General features: G+C 43.2%; 1 protein-coding gene across 2 annotated transcripts in view; it reads right to left on the reverse strand.

The window, feature by feature from the left end:
• Nucleotides 1-23,913, reverse strand: part of MAP3K5 (mitogen-activated protein kinase kinase kinase 5) — a 204,885-nt gene that overhangs the window by 4,826 nt on the left and 176,146 nt on the right. For both annotated transcript variants that reach the window (XM_049654422.1, XM_049654423.1), the window contains 5 exons: nucleotides 22,913-23,090; nucleotides 22,652-22,820; nucleotides 16,196-16,381; nucleotides 13,027-13,132; nucleotides 5,026-5,269 (listed from right to left, as the gene is read on the reverse strand). In XM_049654422.1, the coding sequence (XP_049510379.1) occupies nucleotides 5,026-5,269; nucleotides 13,027-13,132; nucleotides 16,196-16,381; nucleotides 22,652-22,820; nucleotides 22,913-23,090 (883 nt within the window). The remainder of the gene's footprint in view (nucleotides 1-5,025; nucleotides 5,270-13,026; nucleotides 13,133-16,195; nucleotides 16,382-22,651; nucleotides 22,821-22,912; nucleotides 23,091-23,913) is intronic.

A 23,913-nucleotide genomic window follows, 5' to 3' on the forward strand; every position in this document is an offset into this window, starting at 1 on the left:
TGCCAGCACAGAGCCCGACGCGGGGCTCGAACTCACGGACCGTGAGATCATGACCTGAGCCGAAGTCGGATGCTTAACCGACTGAGCCACCCAGGTGCCCCAGATTCTGCATTTCTAATGAGCTCCCAGGTGAGACTCCTGTTGCTGGGCCACAGATCACCCCTCCCCCACCCTCATGTCAAAGTAGCAAAGCTCTAGAAGACTTGCACTTCCAGTCAAGAATTCAAAATCTCCACCCTGACTGCCAAAATCTTCAGAGATGTTTTATTGTTTCCTTTTATGACCATAAATGGCAAACAAATAGATATATAAAGTAAAATAAAATATATATATAATATTAACAGACCTATATTTTACATGTATGACTCATCAAAAAAAAAGATGATGATGGACTATATAATAATCAGTGCAAAGCAGAAGGACAGTCATTTTTTTTTAACAGGGAAAATGTGAGAACTAAACTATAGATGAGATCACCTATAGTACCTGGCATATAACAACTACTCAGTAAATGTTAACGGTTGTTGCTAGGATTGTTGTAGGCATTCCTGTCCTTCCTCTGCCTCTCAAGGAGGCTGGTGACGTGGGTAAAGGGGTAGCTGTGTTCCTGGTACATTCGGTTCTTAGTTGACACCCGATGATACATTCTCCAAAGAAACAAAGAGAAACATATTACTGATGCCATAGTTTTGCCCATGAAACATTCACTATGCAGTGGAGAGCCACGTGGACACCTGCTCACCATTTCTAACACCATTCTCTGAAAAAAAAATTCCAAGTTAGGAAGGGAGATGCTCTGATTTTTCAGGAAACTACCTTTGGGTGACTAGGATTCAGAATTCCAGAAAGTTAAGGTACATAGTCATTCATAAGATCATCAAGATAAACTGTCGTGTACCCTACAGCTCTTAGCAAACTATTTGTTTTGTTTTCTGGGTATGGAGAGACTGAAGTCAGGACCAGATGCCGGTCCAAAAGTTTGTTTCTGCTTCAGCTGACATGCTCTGAAGGCAACACAGGCCCAACTGAAAGTCAGCCCTGAGCTTGAATCCTGGCTCAGCCACACTCTTCCTGTGTGAACTTTGACAAATTACTGAGCGCCTCTCGGCTTCAGTTTTCTCATCTGTGAAAATGAAAAGTAAAACTTCCCTAATGAGACAGCAGTAGCTAACACGCCAAGGGCAGTGCCTGGCTGGCAGTGAGGGCGATTCTGTTTCCTCCTGCAGCCTCAGGGCCTGGGAAAAGAGCCCTCCCAGGGCTCACGAGGGGTTCCTTCTCCTTCCCCACAGGACACAGATGTGAGGCCCTTGGGAGAAGGGATCAGGGTAGCATTAGGCAGCAGAAGTGGGACAAAAAGGAAAACTCTCGACAGGCAGCCAGAGAAGGTGGTTTGAGGAAGACTGGCTGTTTAAAGACAACTGCGGAGGGGCGCCTGGGTGGTTCAGTTGGGGAAGCGTCTGACTTCAGGTCATGATCTTGCGGTTCATCAGTTCGAGTCCTGCATCAGGCTCTGTACTGACAGCTCCCACCCTGGAGCCTGCTTCACATTCTGTCTCCCTCTCTGTCTGCCCCTCCCCCACTAGCGCGCACGCGCTTTCTCTCTCTCAAAAATACATAAACATTAAAAAAATTAAAAAAAAAAAAAGACAACTGCGGAGTAAGCTGCACACAATTAGGTGGACTGAGCAGTAGGAAGCGAAATCGAGAGGAAAGCAGAGGCTCAAGGGAGAGTTTTATCTACACCAGCAAGAGGCAAATTCGAAGAAATGGATAGCAAGCTCAGCACGAATTTTTAAGTGGGCAATTTGTTGGTTTTGTCTTCCTTGCTAATTTACATGTATGGAATAGTGATGACTATTCCGTTGTTTTTGTTTTTTTCTTTTTTTTTTTTTTTTTAAGAACACAGTGACTTTTTCTAGAATTTAACCTATGTGTGTCTGGACTAGATATTTTATTTTTACCTTTAAAAGCCAGAACCTAACATTGGAAGAAGGGCACTGACAGGCCACTTCATTTGTCCCAAATCCAGCTCTCAAAAATTATTTAAGAACATATCCAACCTAGGCCATCAGTTTTATTTTTCCTTTGCCTACAAGTTAACAGGGAAGTTCTGCAAAATTAAGGCAATTGCCTGCCCCTCTGTTCCAGAAAAGCTTGGTAAAGCCATCTGCCCTGAGGTTGATTTTTTAACTCAGATGGGTGGGGGTGGGTAATTCTGGAATCGTGTCCTAGATAAACAGTCAGCTCTGGCTGAGTTAAATTTTAGCTAACTCTGCATTATCGTCCTGCATTACTGTCCCAATAATTGCCATCAAGTGAATTATTTCCAGAACATTTTATGTAAACATATAGGGAAATATAAGTAAAATATGCATTCTAAAGCCATCCTGTTATTTTCTCCATTTGGTATTATTATCGGTGATCAAATAATCAAGAGCTGGATAAACCTGATTTACTTTGATCAGTGATTGTCCTAAATATAAGCTTAAGATTTCTTTTTTTTAAATATGAAATTTATTGTCAAATTGGTTTCCATACAACACCCAGTGCTCCTCCCAACAGGTGCCCTCCTCAAAGCCCATCACCCGCTTTCCCCTCTCCCCCACCCCCCATCAACCCTCAGTTTATTCTCAGTTTTTAAGAGTCTCTTATGGTTTGCCTCCCTCCCTAACTTCTTTTTTCCCCCTTCCCCTCCCCCATGGTCTTCTGTTAAGCTTCTCAGGATCCACATAAGAGTGAAAACATGTGGTATCTGTCTTTCTCTGTATGACTTATTTCACTTAGCATAACACTCTCCAGTTCCACCCACATTGCTACAAAAGGCCATATTTCATTCTTTCTCATTGCCAAGTAGTATTCCATTGTGTATATAAACCACATCTTCTTTATCCACTCATCGGTTGATGGGCATTTAGGCTCTTTCCATAATTTGGCTATTGTTGAAAGTGCTGCTATGAACATTGGGGTACAAGTGCCCCTATGCATCAGTACTCCTGTATCCCTTGGGTAAATTCCTAGCAGTGCTATTGCTGGGTCATAGGGTAGATAAGCTTAAGATTTCTAAGGTGAGGGCCACAACCTTTCCTAAACACTAAATCTAACATTTCCTCTAAGTTTATTTGGCAACAGATGGACCTCTATAGACCAAGTGATCTTCAACTAAAAATTACAGACGTGATCAATCTCTCGTTTCCACTGCTTAGTACCAGAACAGCTGCCCTTTTTTTTTTCATGCGTGAGGTGATATTACTAGAAACAGAAAAAGGAGGCTCATAATCCTATAGATTTCACAGATGTAAGTGTAAATACGTAGAGAACTGTGTGGGCTGTTGTGAAAAGGCAACCATGCTCCTAATGCAATGAAGAAACAGGGCAAATTGTAGCCTTTTCAGCAGAGATGGGAACACGTGGCAGGCAGGCCCTCAGCCAGCTGCTCCCCTCAGAAAAGCAGCCCTGAGGGGCCGTGCATGGCACGGTGCAAGTATGGCGGACAGAGGACATGGACAGGGTGTAAGCCAGGAGAACTCTCGTCGTCTAAGGAGAGAAGGAAAAGGCTGCATTCAGGACAGGCAGGTTCTATTGACATAAGCCAGGGCATATAGACAGAAGGTTTTAGGGCGAGAGAAGCAAATACACCAGCTTACTGGTAAATAATGTAGCTTTATTGCATGTATAATTCTGACCATGGGTGGAGGAGGAGTTGGGGATGGTCCAGAACAGTAAGGATCGAACATTCCTCCTCCAGAGATCAGAGAGGGGTATTAACAACAGCTCATTCAGGATCGGAGGACAGAGGATAAACTAAAAAGAAACATGACTAAAGTTAACACCTACTCTAATGGACGCAGTGTCGTGATTGGGGTGCTGTTTGACAAGAGGAGGAAATGAAGGACACTAAGGATTTTGAAGGAAGGAGGATTTTGAAGAGGAGAAAAGATTCAAATTCTTCCACTAAAGTAGTAATGATGCCCAGTAAGAGCTGGGTTTCAGAGGACAAGATTAAGATCTGGAAGTCAGGGAGAAAATTTCCCTTTTTTCAGAAAGATTTCGCTCTATGCAAACCATAGATGATACATATGGATTTACTTAGTCATGCAACCAAAATTTCTGTTTCTGAGTATAGGATGAGCTTTACTATTTGTACTAAGCTTGGTATTCAAGCTTAACTTTAAAAACTTAAAACTCAAAACTAGAAATAAAATATGTTTATCTCCCTGGTGAACAACTAAGATTTTCAACTAAATATTTGAACTTCTATTGATTCACGCCGCCCCCCCCAAAAAAAGGTTTTTACTATAAACTGTAAACCCAGAGTCAGAAAGGCAGTTGCCCACATTGTCAACTGTAGCCAGCACCAGGAAGCTATAAATCATAGACTCAGCCCCTGAACTGTGCCAACATCTGTGAAGAACAGGAAATATTTACTCTTCACTTAATCACCTTAACATGTGGATTCTATATTACCAAATTCTCCAAGAAAAATTAAAGTCCAGATATGACACAGCGTATTCCAAATGAAACAGAATCCTAAATGCAATCAACTGCTCATTCTTTCAAGGTTCTGAAATGCAAAGCTTCAGCACCATTAAATGTATCTTTTCAAAAGCAGAGATCTTCCTCTCCTAAAAGAACAGGATATTCCAAATCACAGGCTTTCAAGAACATGGACTTTCTGTCTTTCAGCTGTCTCTTGGATGATACATGCTGCTCTGATTCTGTGTCCAAGATAGTCTCTGAAGTTACAACTATTGTGAAAATCTCAGTGTACTTGGAGATAAATCAGTAATCAAAGGAATGGTGCTGAATAAGGCTTGAATTGGTAGAATACGCAGAAAATGATTTTGATTAAGGAGACGACGACAAACCGCTCTTGTTTGATCAAGAAAGGTATCAAGCCAAGTTTACGTGAATGGGACAAAGGAATCCTATTTTGTTTTCTCTGTGGACCAAACTGTAAAGAAAACCTAAATGCACTTACATAAGAGTAAGGGAAAAGAAAGCCACTCACGTGAAAATAGGACTTACCTATTAGTTTCTATTTTCATCCTTCCAAGCTGCACATTGAGTGATCGGTGAGCATTTTGGGAGTCATGGGATACAGTAGAACTGAGCGTGCTCACCCCTGAGGTAGCCACGGCATCTTCAATGACAGCATGAGGTCTTTGGACAGTTTGGTTTGAAGGCTGTTCCTCACGCTCATCTTCCGCATCCAAGTCTTCTTGATCCGCGGTATCACTCTCAGATGCGAGGCTGAAATGTGGCCTCAGTTCTGTGAGGCGTAGTATCAACAACAGTGTTAATAAAATCTGACTAATTCATTTCCTAAGACATGAATGTCCTCTCCCCTGCTATCAATATGGATTCCAAAATGCTTTTCCAAAAGTAGGGATGGATTTTTGTGCGTTAATTTATGCTTTCTTTCCCAGCAAATCTGCAAAATTCACACGATGTATTAACTCGGAATGATCTAATTCACACAGAAGAAAAGTGATCACACTGCACATAAGATATGTGGGAAAATGCTAAAATCGGAAAGGCAATTATGTAAAAACCTGTTAACATAAACATTTGTTCATGCAAGTGAAATCCATTTTTTAGATTACGTAATATCTGGCAACTATTAACTACGACGTTCATAATCTAAGTGAAATCAGGGTAGCAGGATCTGGACTCCACACGCTATGATGGCACATGGAGCTTTTATTGGATCACAGAACCCACCAAGAATCTGACGAAAGCCATGGAGATTCTCTGCAGAAGGAAAGCACATTCATACAACATTTTGCCCAGATATCCTGAGTCCATTTGCCACGGGCTCCAGAGAGTCCATGAACCACAGGTCAAGAGCCCCTGTGTGGGGAGATGGCTCCAGGGGGAGGAACAGAAGATCCCTTCCCACCACCAATGCAGCCACCAGGGCAAGGCGACCAAAGGCTGACTGGGTAACAAATCCTCCAGGTAACTTTTCTTTCCTTACTTTACTGGACCTGTGGAAGGTATTTTCCTCTAAATCTCTGGCTGCTGTGTCTTTTCTTCAGACCTTTTTCTATCTACCGTCTGGAACCTAGAACCTGGAACCTGGAATTCTACCCTTCACTTTTTTTATATTTCTTACTCTCCATAGCTGACCTCATTCAAATCTATTAGAGTTGAGTATTTGTAACGTGTGGATAACAAACTATATTTCCAGCCCCGATCCTGTTGCATCTGATACCTCCTAGATATTCTTGGTGGGAAGCCAGCACTGCAGATTCAACAGTCTAAAAAAACACCTCATCTCTTGCCCATAACAAAAATCAGAGTGCCCTTCCTCAGGGGCCAGGCTTATGTAGCTCTGACTTCCTTTATCTCTCTGTTTATTTATTTATTTTTTAAATTTTCACTGTAGTAAAAAAAAAAAAAAAAAAAAAAAAAAAAAAAAAAAGCCTGGCCTAAAATTTACCATTTTCACCATTTCTAAGTACACAGTTCAATATTGTTAAGTATATTTGTATTGTTGCTCAACCCCTATTGAGAACTGGTTTTAAAGTTGCAAACTTTTTATAAGTTTCATCTTGCAAAACTGAAACTCTATACCTATGAAACACCGACTCCCCATTTCCCCTCCCCCATTGTCTTTGGCAACCGCCTTTCTACTTTCTGTTTCCATGAGTTGGACTACTCTAGGTGCCTCACGCAAGTAGAATCATTCAGTAATTGTCTTTTTGAGACTGGCTTATTACTTCACTTAGCATAATGTCCTTAGGATTCATCCATGTTGCAACACGTGTCAGAATTTCCTTCCCTTTTCAGGCTGAATAATATTCCATTGCACGTACATACCACATTTTGTTTATCCATTCGTCAGTGGACACTTGTGTTGCTCCCATCTTGGTTTATTGTAAATAACGCTTTTATGAATGTGGGGGTGCAAATACCTCTTTGAGATCCTGCTTTCAATTTCTTCTTTGGATATATATCCAGAAGAGGAATTCCTGGATCGTATGGTAAGTCTAGTTTTAAATTTTTTGAGGAGCTATTATGCTGTTTTCCATACTGGCTGCACCATTTTATAATCTCACTACCAGTACACAAGGGTTCTAACTTCTTCACATCCTGCCCTTTATCTCGGAAGGTTCACCAAGCTCCCACCTCTACTCTGCTTTCTGCATCATCTCTTTTCTCTTTCCAAAATTCCATTTCCTAATTCATCTAGAGTGGGAGGGCCTCAAAATCAGGTGTTTTACTTTTGTAAACCTAGAACCCAGTACAGAGGTTAGGACATATTAGCCTCTCAAAAAATGTTGGCAGAATGGAAGAGTTATACTCCTAGGATTACTTGTATTTATAAGGCAACAAAATAATTTTAAGAATCTTACTTTAAAAGTAATTTAAGAAAGTGCAATTCTAGGTTAAATTAGAACACAAGATTAGCTCTTTTAAATTTTTCTAAAATTATTCTTAAATTTCTTTTATGGTCTCTAAACTGAAAATTAAAAAAAAACAATTAAAAAGTTTTATTGTGCTGTTGACTATAATGTCGCTTTTGGGGAGGGAAAATTTCTGATATTTATTATTATATTTAAACATCTCCTTACATAGCCCTAACTCTGTATGTTTTATCATAAATTTCAATTTTATATATGTGTAAAAGACTGAAAAAATTCTCTCCGATAATCTGAATCAAGTAGAAAATTGTAAGCAAATGCAATACTTTGTTATTTTGGACTTTTGTGGTGGCCCCCTGAATACACATCATCAAATCACACATCGTAAAATATGCAAGTGAGATAGAGCATCTGGTCCTTGTCCTCAAAGATGTAATAATCTAAAGGAGAACTAGAATGCATATGGGAAGAGCCATAAGAGCAGGTACAAAGATAACACGAAATTATAAGCACAAATTAGATGATCTCAGTTATAGACCTAGCAACCTATACCATTCACACGTACATGTATTAGGAATGCTAAAGAGGTAAATAAAGTACATCTGCAGTGACTAGATCCAGTGGTGGTTCAGTCATTGATTCAGGGAAGCAGAAGAGCCTAAGCAGGACTCTGGAGGAGGGGAAAGCCTTGGCTTGGTGGAGAAAGGGGCAGAGGTGTTTGAGAGAAGGAAGTTCAACTGATGGTCCAGAGCCCGCTGAGAAGAGTGGAAGGCAGAATGGACTGTCAGGAGAGAGGCAAGTGTCAGGAGAAAGGCGGGGACTCAGGGGGCCCTGTAACGAGTGGGTAGCACTTAAGCCCATGTGTGGGAAACCAGAGCCAGTGCCGGTTTCTAATACGGCAAGAGGGGATCAAACAACAATACTATTCCCACTTCCCTACCCGCAGCCACCACCCCAACTGGTTCCTTCCCCGGAGAATAATCAGACCAAGCTTCTTTAACCCCGGGTATTTCTGATAACAAGTAAGATCACAATCCGTGTCAGTGCAGTGGAAGCTCATGGTTCAGAATGCTGGTCATCTTACATTAATGTGGACACAGGGCACATGAGTAGTTCAGCCTCACTGGTAATAGTACCCAGTGCTTTAGCAGCTTTAAAATTTTTTGGTAATGTAGTTGGTATGCCTACATTATCAATTCTCTCTTAGCACTGCCAACATGGTCTCTATGCTCAGCACTTCTCCATCTGGTCACCCACAGCCAGACTGTAACAACAGATACTCAATGTTGCCAATCATCTGAAGGCTGATTCTTGATGACAAGTGAGAAAACTGCCTGAGAAAAAAAACTCTGAAGGGGCTTGCACTGTACTCTCTGTTCTGTGTGCTCTTTTTGGGGGGAGAAAGAAGATTGAATACTTTCTTTATTTTGTGCTTTTTATTTTGAAATACTTTTAGAATAACAAAAAAGTTGCAGAAATGGTACAGAGAGTTCCCGAATATCCTTCAGCAGCTTGCCCCAAACTTGACATCTTACAGAATGGTGGGACGAGGATCCAAACCAGGAAATGGACGTTGATACACCACGAAGTAATCCACAGACCTTACTTGAGTTTCACCAGTTTTCCCACTGATGTCCTTTTCCTGAACCAGAATCCCACACCACATTTTGTTATCATGTCTCCTTAGTCCCTTCCAGTCTGAGGTAGTACCCAGCTATTTCTTTATCTCCCACGACCTCCACACTTTTGAGGAGTACTATGACCCTCCTCTGGAGTTCGACGTCTTATGTTTAGGTTGAGGCTGTGCGTTTTCCAGGAAGAAAACCACAAAGGTGATGCTGTTCGCTACTAAGGGTCTCACATCAGGAGGTACAGGGTGATGTGTCCTATTACTGGCAATGCTTACCTTGATCGCTTGGTAAAGGAGGTATCTGCTGGTTTCCCCACGGGAAAGTCACTGTTTTCCCTTTGCAATTAGTAAATAATCTTGTGGGTAGATACTGCGCAACCATTCAAATATCCTGTTTCTCATTACTCCTGTGCCTACTAATTTCAGCAGCCATTGATGTTTCTTGCCTGCAGGAATCATTATTACTGTGCTGTCTGCTGAATGGTGATGTTCTATTTCCCTCATACCTGCTACCTTTATTAACTGGAATTCTGTAAAAAAGAGCTGGCTCTTTTCCTGCATTTCTTTGTGTATTCAATTATTTATATTCGTGTAGACTTACGGATATTTAGTTTATTCTAATAGGCTATTATTATTTTATTTTATTGCTCAAATTGTTCTGGCTTACACTTTTGGGAACTCCTTCAAATGGGTGTGGTCTGCGGTGTCCTTTCAAAAACCCTCCATCCATTTTGGCACTTCCTTACTTTTTGGCATCACCAAGATATTCCAGGCTCACCTGTATTTCCCCTACCCCAGGCCTGGAATCAACCATCTCTCCAGGGAGCACGGATTCCTTTTACTGGAAAATGGTGTTTAGATACTAAGATTTGGGTGCTCTCGGTGGACAGACCCAGGAAATGTATGCACTAATGATGACATACATTTCAATATGTCATATACATTTTATTTGTGGTGTTCTCTCTAGAAGGAATTTTTAACAAGGGATTGTGAAGACAAGCATTTTTTTTAACGTTTATTTATTATTGAGACACAGAGAGACACAGAGCATGAGCAGAGGAGGAGTAGATAGAGGGGGAGACACAGAGTCCAAAGCAGGCTCCAGGCTCTGAGCTGTCAGCACAGAGCCCTACGCGGGGCTCAAACTCACAAACGGTGAGATCATGACCTGAGCCGAAGGCAGACGCTTAACCGACTGAGCCACCCAGGCACCCCAAGACAAGCATTTTTAATGCAGTTTCTTTGAATCTCAATTGTATAACAAAATCTTTAGGGACATTCAGAAATTTGATGGAACTCTCAACTGCTTGAAATCAATTCCTCTTGTTCGCATATTTCATCATTTATGCATTGGCATACAAATGTATATGGTTTCCCCCTAACCTGGGAGGAATATAAAAAATACTTCTTCTAGTTATTGTCCTCTAAAATTTCCACTTTTTTGGTGGCTCAGTCAATTCTGCATTGGCTCTTGATTTCGGCTCAGGTCATGATTTCACCGTTCAGGAGATCAACCCCTGCATCCGGCTCTGTGCTGACCTGAGATTCTGCACAGAGCCTGCTTGGGATTCTCTTTCTCTCCCTCTCAATCTGCCCCTCCCCTGCCCGCTCATTGGCACTCTCCCTCTCAAAATAAATAAATTAATTTAAAAAATTCAACTTCTTTTTTAAATGCTTGCAAACAATAATTTTGGTTTTCATTCGAACTCCTTAGTAGCCTCAGAGGGACCGATTCCACAGTGGAAGGACAAACAGCTTTCCGTAGCAAACCCTCTTCATAGAGAACGTTCCACACATGGGTTGGGTGACAGCAGAGTGCCAATCCCTGGGACACCCGCTGGAGCAGAAGGAGACGTGACTCTCTGCCCTCTCCCTGAATTACCAGCCTGTTAACCACAGTGTGAAGGTCAGCGTGCTCTGTAAACTTTCTATTTTGGAAGAATTTTAGACTGACAGAAACATCGCAAAGGTAATACAGAGAATTCCCGTATACCTTCCACCCAGCTCCCCCCAGTACATCTTACATAACTACGGCATAGTCATCAAAGCTAAGAAATTAACATTGGTACAATACTATTAACTAAACTACAGGCTTTATTCAGACACAAGTTTTTCACTGATTTTTTTTTTCCTATTCCAGGATATCATCCATTGCATTTAAGTCATCCATTTTTAAAGGGAAGTTTTAAAAAATTAGACTAACAGATAATTTATATGCTAAATATATCAAAGTATAATATCTCGTGCCTTTGCTCACTTAAACTACCGTGTTTAACTTCTGCCTATGTCTGTTCCTCTCTAATACACACCTATTCCCCTTCACCCCTCACATCTTTTCACTATATAACCCCTCTAGAGTACATTCCTCACATCCAAGACCATCCCAATGATAAGTCATCTAAATATAAGAATCTGTTAACTTCCTTAGAGCATTACATTAGGTTTACACTAGCACGGCTTTCCCAGGGTTCACATCTAACTGCTAGTTATGTGTTTTAGCGCCTTTGTAGAATTTTTTTCTAATTTAAAATTTCTATGCAAATTTTCTACCCTAATCTTTACTTAATATTGACAAAGGTTTAATATAAAGATGGACCCTAGTGCCCTCACAAAACAAACAAGGTATTCTGAGAGAAGAGAGGGAATCCCACAACTCGGAAGGACTGATGATGACTTAAAATTTTGTGGTACCATTTGTAAATAACCTAAATTTTAAGATATTTCATAATTATCTTTTAAAATTTCTATTTTAGAGTGGCTTTTTTTTTTTTTTTTTGGTTTTTGCTTTTTATTTAAGTGAGAGAGCATGAACAGGGGAGAGAGGCAGAAGAAGAAACAGAGAGAATCCCCAACAGGCCCCATGCTCAGCACAGAGCCTGACACGGGGCTCAATCCCACGATCCTGGGATCGTGATCTCAGCCAAAATCAAGAGTCAGACGCTCAATCGACTAAGCCACCCAGATGCCCCTAGAATGTTTTATAAAACATGTATAAATTAGTATAACATATTTCTAATTTATGTATCTAAATCTGTTTATCTATTTATCTATCTATCATTTCTCTCTCTCTACACACACACACACACACACACACACACACACACACAGAAGAGCTTTGCTTAAAATTTTTCATTAGTGAGTACACTATCAAAGTACTTTGGAAGTATGTCTTAGAACTTGAATGTGTCTCTCACTCCATAAAACCCTGTTTCATCAACACTACCCCTTTTGTACCTCCCTGCAAACATAGCTGGGATCTGTCTAGACCAGTGATTTCCAAACCTGGCTGTGTATCAAAATGACCTGGGAGCTGGATTAAAATCAGATTCCTGGGCTTTTTCCCAGCAGATTCTTACTCACTCAGTCTGGGATGGGGCCTGAAAAGCTATAATTTTAAAGAGCTGCTGACATCACTCAATGCACACTGGCAGGTTTGGGAACCACCAGCAAGAGTGTGTTTTGTGGACATAGCTAACCGTATACCACAATGTATACGTATTTGGGTCACCTGCACAATTTCCTCCTTCCCCCCATATCCAAATATGCTCTTTAAAAACAAGGAAGCGGGGCGCCTGGGTGGCGCAGTCGGTTAGGCGTCCGACTTCAGCCAGGTCACGATCTCGCGGTCCGTGAGTTCGAGCCCCGCGTCGGGCTCTGGGCTGATGGCTCGGAGCCTGGAGCCTGTTTCCGATTCTGTGTCTCCCTCTCTCTCTGCTCCTCCCCCGTTCATGCTCTGTCTCTCTCTGTCCCAAAAATAAAAAACGTTGAAAAAAAAATTTAAAAAAATAAAAAATAAAAAATAAAAACAAGGAAGCAACCTTCCTCACCCATAGTAAGCATTTGGCTTGGTGTAGTACATTCCTTAGACTATATGCACTAGATAAAGATTAATTTAGTGGCTTTGAAAAGATTTTTACAAAAGGCTAACTTGATCTGAGACGCAGTAAAGAAGACACCATAAATGATAGTTGAACAGTAATCTAAAATATCAAACACTAAATATTTGCAAAGTAATTAACTATTTCTGACCTGGCACCAGAATGGTGATGGCCGTCTGCACTGCCTTTCGGATAATACTGTCTAAGGCAAACATCCAGTGTGGCTTGATGTTATGATTCCGAAGAACTTTATTGACCTGGAGAAAGAGGGTGACGTTTAGTCTACTTTAATTTTTAGTTGCAAATAACCTAGCTGACAAAACCATCTGGATGACATTCTATCAACGAAACAACTATGAGGTTTCTTCACCTTGAACTGTGAGTAATTTCTTTATGTCACCAGAAAACAATAAAAAAGTGCCATTTCAAATTAAAGTCTGGTGATCCCCACATAAGCAAATCAAAGGCAGTCTGGTTAAATGAAACGTTGCTTCTTCAGGACTCAGAACATGCAACTTCCATTTTTTATGATGACTTCAGATTGGATGATGGAGGTGGTAAAGGAGGAAAAAAGAATCCAAGGGCTTTAAATAAAAATAAACACTGACCTTCAGTGTTGTGACTCTGAGGAGGAAGCTGCTAGAATATTCCAGAAATGCTGTTCACAGTGAAAGTCTGGGTCGTAAGGGTATTTTTTTTTAGTGACTAATAATATGCATTATCTTTCAAAAAATAACCTTTTTCAGGGGCGCCTTGGTGGCTCAGTTGGTTGAGCGTCTGACTTTGGCTCAGGTCATGGTCGTAAGAGTTTGTGAGTTTGAGCCCCATGTTTTAGCCCTGCATTTGAGCCCTGTGTTTGAGCCTTGCATTCGAGCCCCGCTGCCTGTGCAGAGCCTGCTTATGAAACTCACTCTCTCCTCTTTCTCTGCCCCTACCCCACTTGCACTTTCTCTTTCTCTCAAAATAAATACATAAAAACTTAAAAAAATAATTATTGGGCATCTGGGTGGCTCAGTCGGTTGGGCATTTGACTCTTGATTTTGGCTCAGGTCATGATCTCAGGGTCAAAGGATTGAGCTCCACACTGAGCTGAGTGTGGAGCCTGCCTGGGCTCCCTCTCCCTCTGCCTCTCCCTCACTGTACGTGCTCTCTCTCAAAAAACTAAAAATAAATAAATAAAATTAAAAAAAATAACCATTAGCATAAAGCTAAAAGAGGCTTCTTTAAAATTTGAGTTAACTCCACTAATTGCTGGTCAACATGACCCTCTAAGAAAAGTGGCTATTTTCCCCACAGGGCTCTGACCAGAGATTTTATTAGTTTTTTTTGAATGTTTATTATTTTTTTTTGAGAGAGAGAAACAGAGTGAATGGGGGGGGGCAGAGAGACGGGGGTGGGGGGACCAGAGATTTTAGAGGGAGCAAGGGAGATGGTGACCTAGCTGCAAGCCCACGCCAAAAGCTGGGGTTCCAGTTGCTTATTCTTGCCCTTGGTCCCCCATCAAAACCCCCCAGTTTAGGGGTGCCTGGGTGGCTCAGTCTGTTGAGTGTCTGACTCTTGGTTTTCACTCAGGTCATGATCCCAGAGTCGTGGGGTCAAGCCCCATGTGGGGCTCCACACTGAGAGTGGAGCCTGCTTGGGATTTTCTCTCTCTCCCTCTGCCCCTCCCCCTACTCATGCTCTCTCCTTTTCTCTCTCTCATTAAAAAAAATCCCCCAGTTTAGAAAGGAGTCAGTCTGAGAAATTCCTCAGAGTAGTTGCTCCCAAAAGGAAGTGAACCACTGCTAGGTTCGCACTTGTTCTAGGAAATCCTTTCAGAATGAGTTTGTTCTGGTACCTTCATTTCTTAAAGACTTTGCCTGCTCCTATGACTAGTGTGGAGTATAGCATTAGGTAACTGGAACATTTCTTTCAAGAGTCCCACACAGCAGATGGAAGAGGATCCTCTAGAACTATGACCCGCTCCTCATAGCTCTTCATCAAACAGGGCACATTATTGGGGTTCATTCCCATCCTGGACAGTGATTGAGCAAGAGCAGGTGTGTGTGTGTGTGTGTGTGTGTGTGTGTGTGTGTGTGTAAGACCCGGGCCCGAGGCCCATGATTACAACAAATCCACTCTCAATCTGAATTCTACTGGCCAATTTGTTTCCCAGCCTGTAGGCTGGAAGTCAAATGTGTGGGCAAGTGCAAAATCAGTAAATTCTTTCATTCTGTTTGCAGATGGTTAGGTTTCCCTAGTTGCAGTGAAGTGTGCCTTTAGCATTTAATTATTAGTGATGGGCTTTGCCAGTTGCTTTCATTACCCAGGATCTCAGTTGAGTCAGGAGTGCTGTTCCTGTCCACAGGACAGCACAAAGACCAAGAAGCTTACACAGAGTTTCAGAGAACACCAGTGGCCATTGAAGGATTATAATTTGGTTTTAAATGAGAGATCATTTGGTGCACCAAAAACAATTGTCAAGGCATCTATGTAGGAGAAATAAACACAGTAGGAGTGAGTTAATTTGGGGGATTTAAATACAATTATGCAAAGTGCTTCTATATTTATACCAGAGGCGCCATCAGGAACTCTCTTATTTCAGTCTCCCTCACCCTGTGAAGACCTTCTAGGAGTCACTTCAAGCTTTCTTGCCACAGAGTTCCACAGATAAGTCTTATTCAGGAATAGCATGTTGTGTGTTGAATCAGGGTTTTGAAAGACGGGCTTCTAGTTGGTGTTGCAGAGCAACTCCATTTGAGAGGGCAGAGCCTTCAGCAATCTCTCATTAGATCATGTGGATTGATTTTCATTTAGTGACGAATTAATATGTTTTAAACAAACATGTTTAAAGTGTTGTGCATGGAAACCAGAGAAAAAGTGAAAAAAAGAAAAAGAAAAGTATTGGTTTTACTTAACAGTGATCATCCCCATCTGTACCATTGCATTTTTCTCAATGACCACTAGATGGCAGTCCACATACAGAATTAGAAAGTGAACCACTACAGTGGGCTGTGTGGCTAAAGTCAAAAGAACAAATAGTGACTGGCTACGTGATTTCATAAGCACACAGTTCAGCCACAGGAGCTGTCTGTTAGTTTTGCTATTTCCCACGGTGTTCAATATCACGTGTATCTAACTTTGGGAGATGCAAACACATACAACAACGAATCTGCTGTTTAGCAGCTCACGGAGAGGCAACCAGCTCACGCTTAATGATCGAAAAAGACATTCATCAACATTCTTAAAGAAAGAAAATATAACAGAACTTATGTCTTATCTTATTTTGCTGATTTTTGTTGGCCGTTTGTGGGAAGACAGCAGCAAAATGTCATACTTACGGCATCTTGAAAACCGAAGAGTACCACCTGAACTTGACTGATGCCATGGCTGTCAAAGTCAAGTTCTAGCTTCAGCTTAGACAGTGTGGTGGCTATGATTTTTCGGTCCGTGGATCTCACAAATTCTCTGAGGCTTGCAATGAGGGTTGTGATGTGTTCCCATTTTAGTTTAGGTTCTTCAGTCCCCTGTGAATAAATTAACCTGTCAGTTGATCTGTGTGGGACACATTAGTCATGAGCCTGCCATTCTCACAGCCCTTGATGGGAACTGGGCTTCAAAGTGCCCCCAGCTAAGGGAAAAAGACCAGATTTGAACTCGATGCTCTACCCCCACCCCCACCCACCACCCCAAGAATAATCAGACTTTGGGAGGAAGGGTACCTACCCCATACATTGGTGAATAGGTACGATTTAGTCAGATGTAGAGAGCTTTGCCCGAACAGGGACAGGCTGAGGCAATAAAATTCTTGCTCAGAAATTTTAATGGGGGCTAAAGAGATATCAGACAATGAGCCATAGGATCTTAAGCTCAAAGTCAGTCTAGAGAAATAAGTCCTAAAATAGCAGCATGAGGGGCACCTGGGTGGCTGAGTTGGTTAAGCATCCCACTTTTTTTTTTTTTTTAACGTTTATTTATTTTTGAGAGAGTGGCAGAGAATGAGTGGTGGAGGGGCAGAGGGAGAGGGAGACACAGAATCTGAAGCAGGCTCCAGGCTCTGAGCTGTCAGCACAGAGCCCAACGCGGGGCCCGAACTCACGAACCGCGAGATCATGACCTGAACTGAAGTCGGACGCTCAACTGACTGAGCCACCCAGCACCCCAGCAACCGACTCTTGATTTAGGCTGTCATGATCTCATGGTTCACGAGTTCAAGCCCCACATGGGGCTCTCTGCTGTCACCATGGGGCCTGCTTGGGATCCTCTGTACTCCCCTCTCTCTCCACCTCCCCAGCTAGTTCTCTTTCTTTCTTTAAAAAATAATAAACTTAAAACATTTTTTTTTTAAATAGCAGGAGTACATCTAGTTATAAGGAAGGAAGGAGAGGCAATAGCATTGAGAATGACAATCTACGTGGAGAGGAGAAGGGAATGCGCAGAAATAGAAATGGCACACCATGAGGGCCAAGAGCAGCCAAACCCAAGAAAGGACGGACAAACTCCTGGCAAGTGAAGGCCCTCAGAATCACTCACTAGTTTCAGTCTCTGTGAGGTTGGGCTAGGCACCATCGCTGGAATACCTGAAGATGCCCCCCTCCTTCACTGGTACGTGAGGCAACCTGCAATGTGCCCCCAGAACTGCAACTGCCCTTGAAGTGTGTCAATTCCTTTCAACCGCAAGGGGCTCACTTCAAGGGTGCCTGGGTGGCTCAGTCGGTTAAGCTCAGGTCATGATCTTGCAGTTTGTGAGTTCGAGTCCCATGCCAGACTCTGAGCTGACAGCCTGGAGCCTGCTTTGGATTCTGTGTCTCCCTCTGTCTCTGCCCCTTCCCCGTGCTCATTCTCTCTCTCTCTCTCTCTCCCTCTCTCTCTCTCTCAAAAATAAACAAAAAAAATTTTTTTAAAAAGTGGGGGGGTGCCGACTTCAAACTCCACGCTTGAAATAATTGCTTACCCACCAACGAGGCCATTAGTTGTAAGAATGAACCAATGGACACTATTTTTACATATTAAAAATATAATACGATAATTAAACACATTCCTTCTGCCAAGGTGAATTTTTCTACCTTGTGCAAGGAACCTTGTTTCTTTAAAGGAAAGATAGTAGGGTGTTACTTATCCTCATTTAACTTCAAGAAACGAGATTTTTATTATATTCATTTCTATCTCCTAGTGCACATTTTGTTACTACACCATAAAAGTTAAATTCCTCAACTGGGCTGTGAAAATTACAATTTCTAGGATTCTATTAAAATTAAATAAATGTACCATCAAGTTCTTTCTCTCAGTATATTTTCATTTGGGGAGCTCTCTCTCATGTTTATGTTTTCCTGAGAAAAGATTATATTGAAAAGCTTGAAAGCTGTCATTAAGGGAATTAAAACCAGACTGGGAACAATTACAAACTTTGTTTCTTTTCTTACCGCCAACTAAATTACACCCAAAGTAAAGATTCACAGGCAATATCATAATAACATGAAAATATGTTCAAGAAGAAAAATGTGAGTTATTCAGAAGTTGGAAGCTTATCTTAGTGACAAGTCAGATACATGTTTGCCAGCAGATGAAACAGCAAACATTTTCCTGACATTAGCTTTGTTTTCACAACAGAAAAACATGTTGCTTCCGGTCTTTTGGACGTGTGTGCCACTGTCCTACAGAGGAACGCTGTCGACTCTGGCAAGTGTTTTCTGTCTGGGGTATTTCATCCACTTACATAATCGGTATTTCTGTTCTAACTCCTGTGTTCATGTGCACTCATCAGCATGCCTACACAAATGAGCATCTCGGGTACCAGGGAGCCTGATTCAGCGTCAGAAGGTGCCATCTGACAGGTGTGCCTTTCCTAGCACTCGGTACCATCCAGACTCTTCCGCAGAGGCGCTCTCTAGTCTTTATCCTTTAAACCTTCTCAAAATGATGAGTGAGCTTCAGAAGGATGTTACAGGTTGAAAGGGCTTTTGTGGGCTGGTTTGGGGACCTGACCAACATCTCCATGCTTGGTCTTGTTACAAAAGGGCAGGCTTACATGTAAAGATGCATCTAGAGATATTTAAGGCAATGAAAATAATTATTTCCATCTGGTTGTAGAAAAAACTGAAAGAGATGAGACAACTAGGATTAGCCTGCTTGATAATGGTCACAGCAGCAATAATAATAGTTAACATGTGTGACACACTCTCTATTATTATCTCAATTGCTCATGGTCTTAGTTATTCCCTATAGAAACTCCGTGAGGTAGATACCAGCGTTCCTCTGTCGTATAGATTAGGAAATTCAGCCTCGGAGTTGTTAAATCACACAGCCTGGAAGTGGTGGGGCCTGGCCTCAAGCAGAGGCAAGCTGAGGCTGAGCCCAGGCTCCTAATAATTGCATTCTTCTGCCCCCATCAGCTGGAAGAGCCGGCAGTAAGCCTAGATTGGGACCTGCTCTACCTCTAGGCCAGCATGTGACGTCACAGCATCCTTAGCGATACATTCAGAAGGACCCTTGCTATCACTGGATGATTCGGGATTTAGCATGTGATTCTGACCCACAGTTTCTCACCGGTGCCTTCAGGCGGGTGCACCAGCACATGCCCTCTGATGGTTGCTTTTAAGAGTATTTTTCTTTCTCCTTCTATGGAAAACATTCAAGTGTGCATGAAAAAAACAGGAAGTCACAGACAATTAAACAGGATTAACCAACGGCGAAATTTAAGACTTTCAGCACAGTCATGGAAGTGAAGTCTCCTGCCAGGCTCTGTGCTGAGAGCTGGGACCCTGACAATGGTCACGGCAGTCCTGCCTGGTGGACCTTCAAAATCCCCAAACAAGCAGACACTTTCTGCGCTGGAGGAGCACATCCTTTGGGGTGATGATGAGATCTGGGCAATGCCCGCATTCCCCATGTTTCTGACCTCCGACAGGCACCTTGCATTAGTGGCCACCATGCGGAGAAGTCTTCACAGCGGCTAACGGTGATTTCCTTTCCTTCCCCACCGAAAGCGCCAATCCCTCCCCTGCTTTATGTTTCTACCAGCACTGGTTGCCGTGTGGGAGCTGTCACCCAGGGAGGAGAACGGTGTGGTGGTTAAGAGCACGGACCCTGGAGCCAGACTGTGGGGGTCTAAATCCTGACTCCGTTGCTTAGGGCTGTGTGGCCTGGGCAAGTTACTCAACAACTCTGTGCCTCTGTGTCCGCTTCTCAAAACGAGGATGCTAACAGAACTATCACTATAGCACTATTGCCATGGGGATTAAATGAGTGAATACACATGAAATACTAAGAACAATACTTGGCTCATGCAAAATGTTTGCTCTCATTACGCCACACGGAATATATTATTACTACAGGTTTACTATTCATACTATATATTATAACTGTATGTGTGGCTGTATATATTGCTACTACTACTATATCTTTACTAATTTTTATTGTTTTTTCTTCCCCCACTAGAATGTCAGCTGCAATGGGGTACATTTTCTTACAGTTTTGTTCACTGTAGTATCTACAGCACACAGACGAGTGATTGTCATTCAGTAGAAGGTTAATACGTATTTGCTGAATGAATGAACGACTTCCAATTGCTGCCCAGATGCACCTTTCATCTGAATCTGGTTCCCCGTCCGGGGCACCTTGGGTGGCTCAGTTGGTTAAGTGTCTGACTCTTGATTTTGGCTCAGGTCATGATCTCGAGGCTCATGAGATAGAGAGCCCTGTGTCAGGCTCTGCTCTGAGAGCATGGCGCCTGCTTGGGATTCTCTGTCTCCCTCTCTCTCTGTCCTTCCCCCACACTCACTCTCTCTCTCTCTCTCTCTCGAAATAAATGAACTCAAAAATTTTTTAAATTTGGTTCCCCCGTCCTTGAATGACCAAAGTGAGCAGAAGGAAAGGCAAGAGAGAAAGCTACAGGTTCAAGACTGCTCCCGTCTCCTCCACACCCCCCACCATTCCTGTGCAGAGTCCCGGGTACACACTCTACCCCCAGCCCAGAGCCTCAGCTGCCCCCCCAGACAACAGCCCCTCCTTTCTGGGCCTCAGAATAACTGCTCGATACAGCTTTCCTTTAGGACCCAAGCAGGGTTTTCCCAGAAAGTGCAGATGGTGTTCATTTCAGGTCTTGTACCCAGAGACCCTGCTGGCACACATGTGGCCTTTGTCCCTTCTTACGGGATCAAAAGAGGTGGGCATTAGACAATTGCTAAGGTGACGGAATCAGCAGAGGAACTTAGTGGGGTTCTCAAGACAAAGACAAGACCCAAGGAAGAGAGTGTTGCTCCATTTATATCCCAGGACAAGCTGAGACCAGATAGACCGTTGGCCTGAGAGACAAACTTGACGTGACTCCTCCAGCTACACCCTTTTTGCAGCTGTTTTCCCAAGACAGAAGGCAGGGAAGAAGGTATGCGCAGGAGAGACAGATGGTGGCCACCAGCACCAGAGCAGGGAGACATGTCCCTGATGCCCATGCAACTAAAAGAAAACACCAAGTGTCATGTCTGCGACCGAGCATGTCTGTGGAGGCTTATACCCTCAAGAGACCTGAGCTTCTGCTCCAAACACAGGAGGCATCACCAGAGGCTTGGAGCTGGGGGACACCCTGCTTCTACTGGGGCAAATTTGGGGAGGGGATTCTTCCTCATATCTACAGATATGCAGAATCCCAGGGAACATATTTTCCCAGGTATTGGGGACTGAACTGTCCCCCGCCCCACCACTGGCCCTAATTGATACGTAGAAGCCCTAACCTCCCATGTGACTGTATGTGGAGAGAGGGTCTCTAGGAGGTAATTAAGGTTACCTGAGATCCTATCAGTGGGGCCCTAATCCAATAGGGCTAGTGTTCTTACAAGGGGAGGAAGAGACACCCCCCCAGGGTGCACAGGGATAGAAGGCTGGGGGAGGACATGGTGAGAAGGTGCCACTTTAAGCCACGGGAAAAGGCCTCAGGAGACACCAAACCTGCCAACACCCTGCTCTTAGACTTTCAGTCTTCAGAAGTGTGAGAAGCAAATTTGCTGTTGAAGCTACTCAGTCTGTGGTGTTCTGTTAAGGCAGCCCCAGCAAACGAATACAAGAGGAAATAAGGGTTTGAGCGGCTTTGTTTTTTCATTGCATATGTGGCCTTCTGACACACTACATAATTTACTCATTATTGCCAGTCACCCTCTGTCCATCTGAATATTGCCCCACAAGCAGGGGGGCCCTCGTGTTTGCAGTATTTTCCTAAATGCTCAGAGGAGACTGGCAGGGAGCCCTGTGCCACTGTCCGAATTATCAAGTCATGTGGCTCAATGCATGTTGAATTGATAACTGAATTGATAAACAGATTGAATTCATAAACAAATGAACGAAGGGTCACAGTGGCTTATAGCTCGTTGGAACCTGACCAACACGGAAAGTGTGCTTGTGACTTACAAATAGTTATGTTCAGAAGTGTGGTTTCTAGGGGCACCTGGGTGGCTCTGTCGGTTACGCGTCCGACTTCGGCTCAGGTCATGATCTCACGGTTTGTGAGTTCAAGCCCAGAGTCAGGCTCTGTGCTGACAGCTCAGAGCCTGGAGCCTGCTTCAGATTCCGTCTCTCCCTCTCTTGCCCTCTCTTTTTCTCTCTCAAAAATAAATAAAAAAAAATTTTTTTAATGTGGTTTCTACATCGGAGATTTGCTTTTTTTCCTGTCTGGGGGAGGCAGGTTTCATCCTCAAGAGCCCTACAGTTCCTTCCTGTCTCCACATGGCCTGTGACAGTTCCGAGGGGTGATGACACAGTGAAAGTATGCAAAGTCTGGAAAACCAAGTATCCATGAGAGGTGTTACCTGAGCCAAAGATTCCATTAAGTTCCTCACAACTTTGTCTTGGTCTTCGGTCAGGATCCTGTGAAGAGTGGCCCGTCTCTCACTGTCCTTCCTCAGCATAAAGAATCCAGAATCTTTCTCTTCAGGGGAAGGTGGAGCACTGTGGTCTTCGAAATTTTCGTCTGGAATGCTGTTAAGAATTTAATGCAGCATAAATCACGGTGTCCTTTATAAAATGACACATGACGTAGTTCTTTCACCCAAAGTCAGTCCGGTCTTTACCCCAGAAAGAGTGTCCGTATTCCTTTTACGTCTCGCTCTCCACAGGATTTGGCTCTCGTCTTGAAAGAGAAGGGATCCACCTTCAACTCCGTGTCCGGAGAAACCGAGCCGTATTCGCTGCTGCTGCTGGTGTCCTCCACCAAGACGGGCACAGGCAAGGATATGCTTCTAAGATACTCTGCTTATCACGAGAGGGGGAAACGCTCATTCATGCTTTTAGAAATGTATGCATGCCAGGGGCACCTGGGTGGCTCAGTTGGGTAAGCGTCCAACTTCAGCCCAGGGCATGATCTCATGGTCCGTGAGTTCGAGCCCCGCGTCAGGCTGGGCTCTGTGCTGACAGCTCGGAGCCTGGAGCCCGCTTCGGATTCTGTGTCTCCCTGTCTCTCCGCTCCTCCCCCACTTGCACTCGGTCTCTGTCTCTCTCTCTCTCAAAAGTAAATAAACACTGAAAAAAAATTTACACATACTACACATGCACCAAAAGAGAGCAATATTCATTGTCAAGTGTGGCATTGCAATGACTAGTAAAATTATGCTACCTAAGAGGACGGTCATGGATCCTAATTTCTCCCCGTGCTCCATGTCCAATCCCTGTGGGGGTTGGGAGGGTGGGCAAGGTCAAGGTCTCCCAGGCCCTGAAAGGAATACGTCAGGGCTGTGAAAAAGTAGAAGAAGCACCAGACCCAGAGGTCCTGGGTTCCAATCTCCTCATTTCTATTGATACCTGCCAGACATTAGGAAGGCAATTTATGGGTCTCAGTCCTCATGTCTATAAAGGACCAGATTCATATTTGTTATTTAATTTTTTTGGGGGGGGGGGAGCATAAGCAGGGGCAAGGCAGAGAGAGGGGGACAGAGGATCTGAAGTGAGTTCTGCACTGACAGGCTGACGGCAGCCAGCCCTATGTGGGGCTCAAACTCATGAACTGCGAGATCGTGACCTGAGCCAAAGTCAGATGCTCAACTGACGGAACACCCAGGTACCTCCAGATTCCTAT

This window comes from Panthera uncia, assembly GCF_023721935.1.
Source record: "Panthera uncia isolate 11264 chromosome B2 unlocalized genomic scaffold, Puncia_PCG_1.0 HiC_scaffold_24, whole genome shotgun sequence".
In the NCBI taxonomy this organism is placed as follows: domain Eukaryota; kingdom Metazoa; phylum Chordata; class Mammalia; order Carnivora; family Felidae; genus Panthera; species Panthera uncia.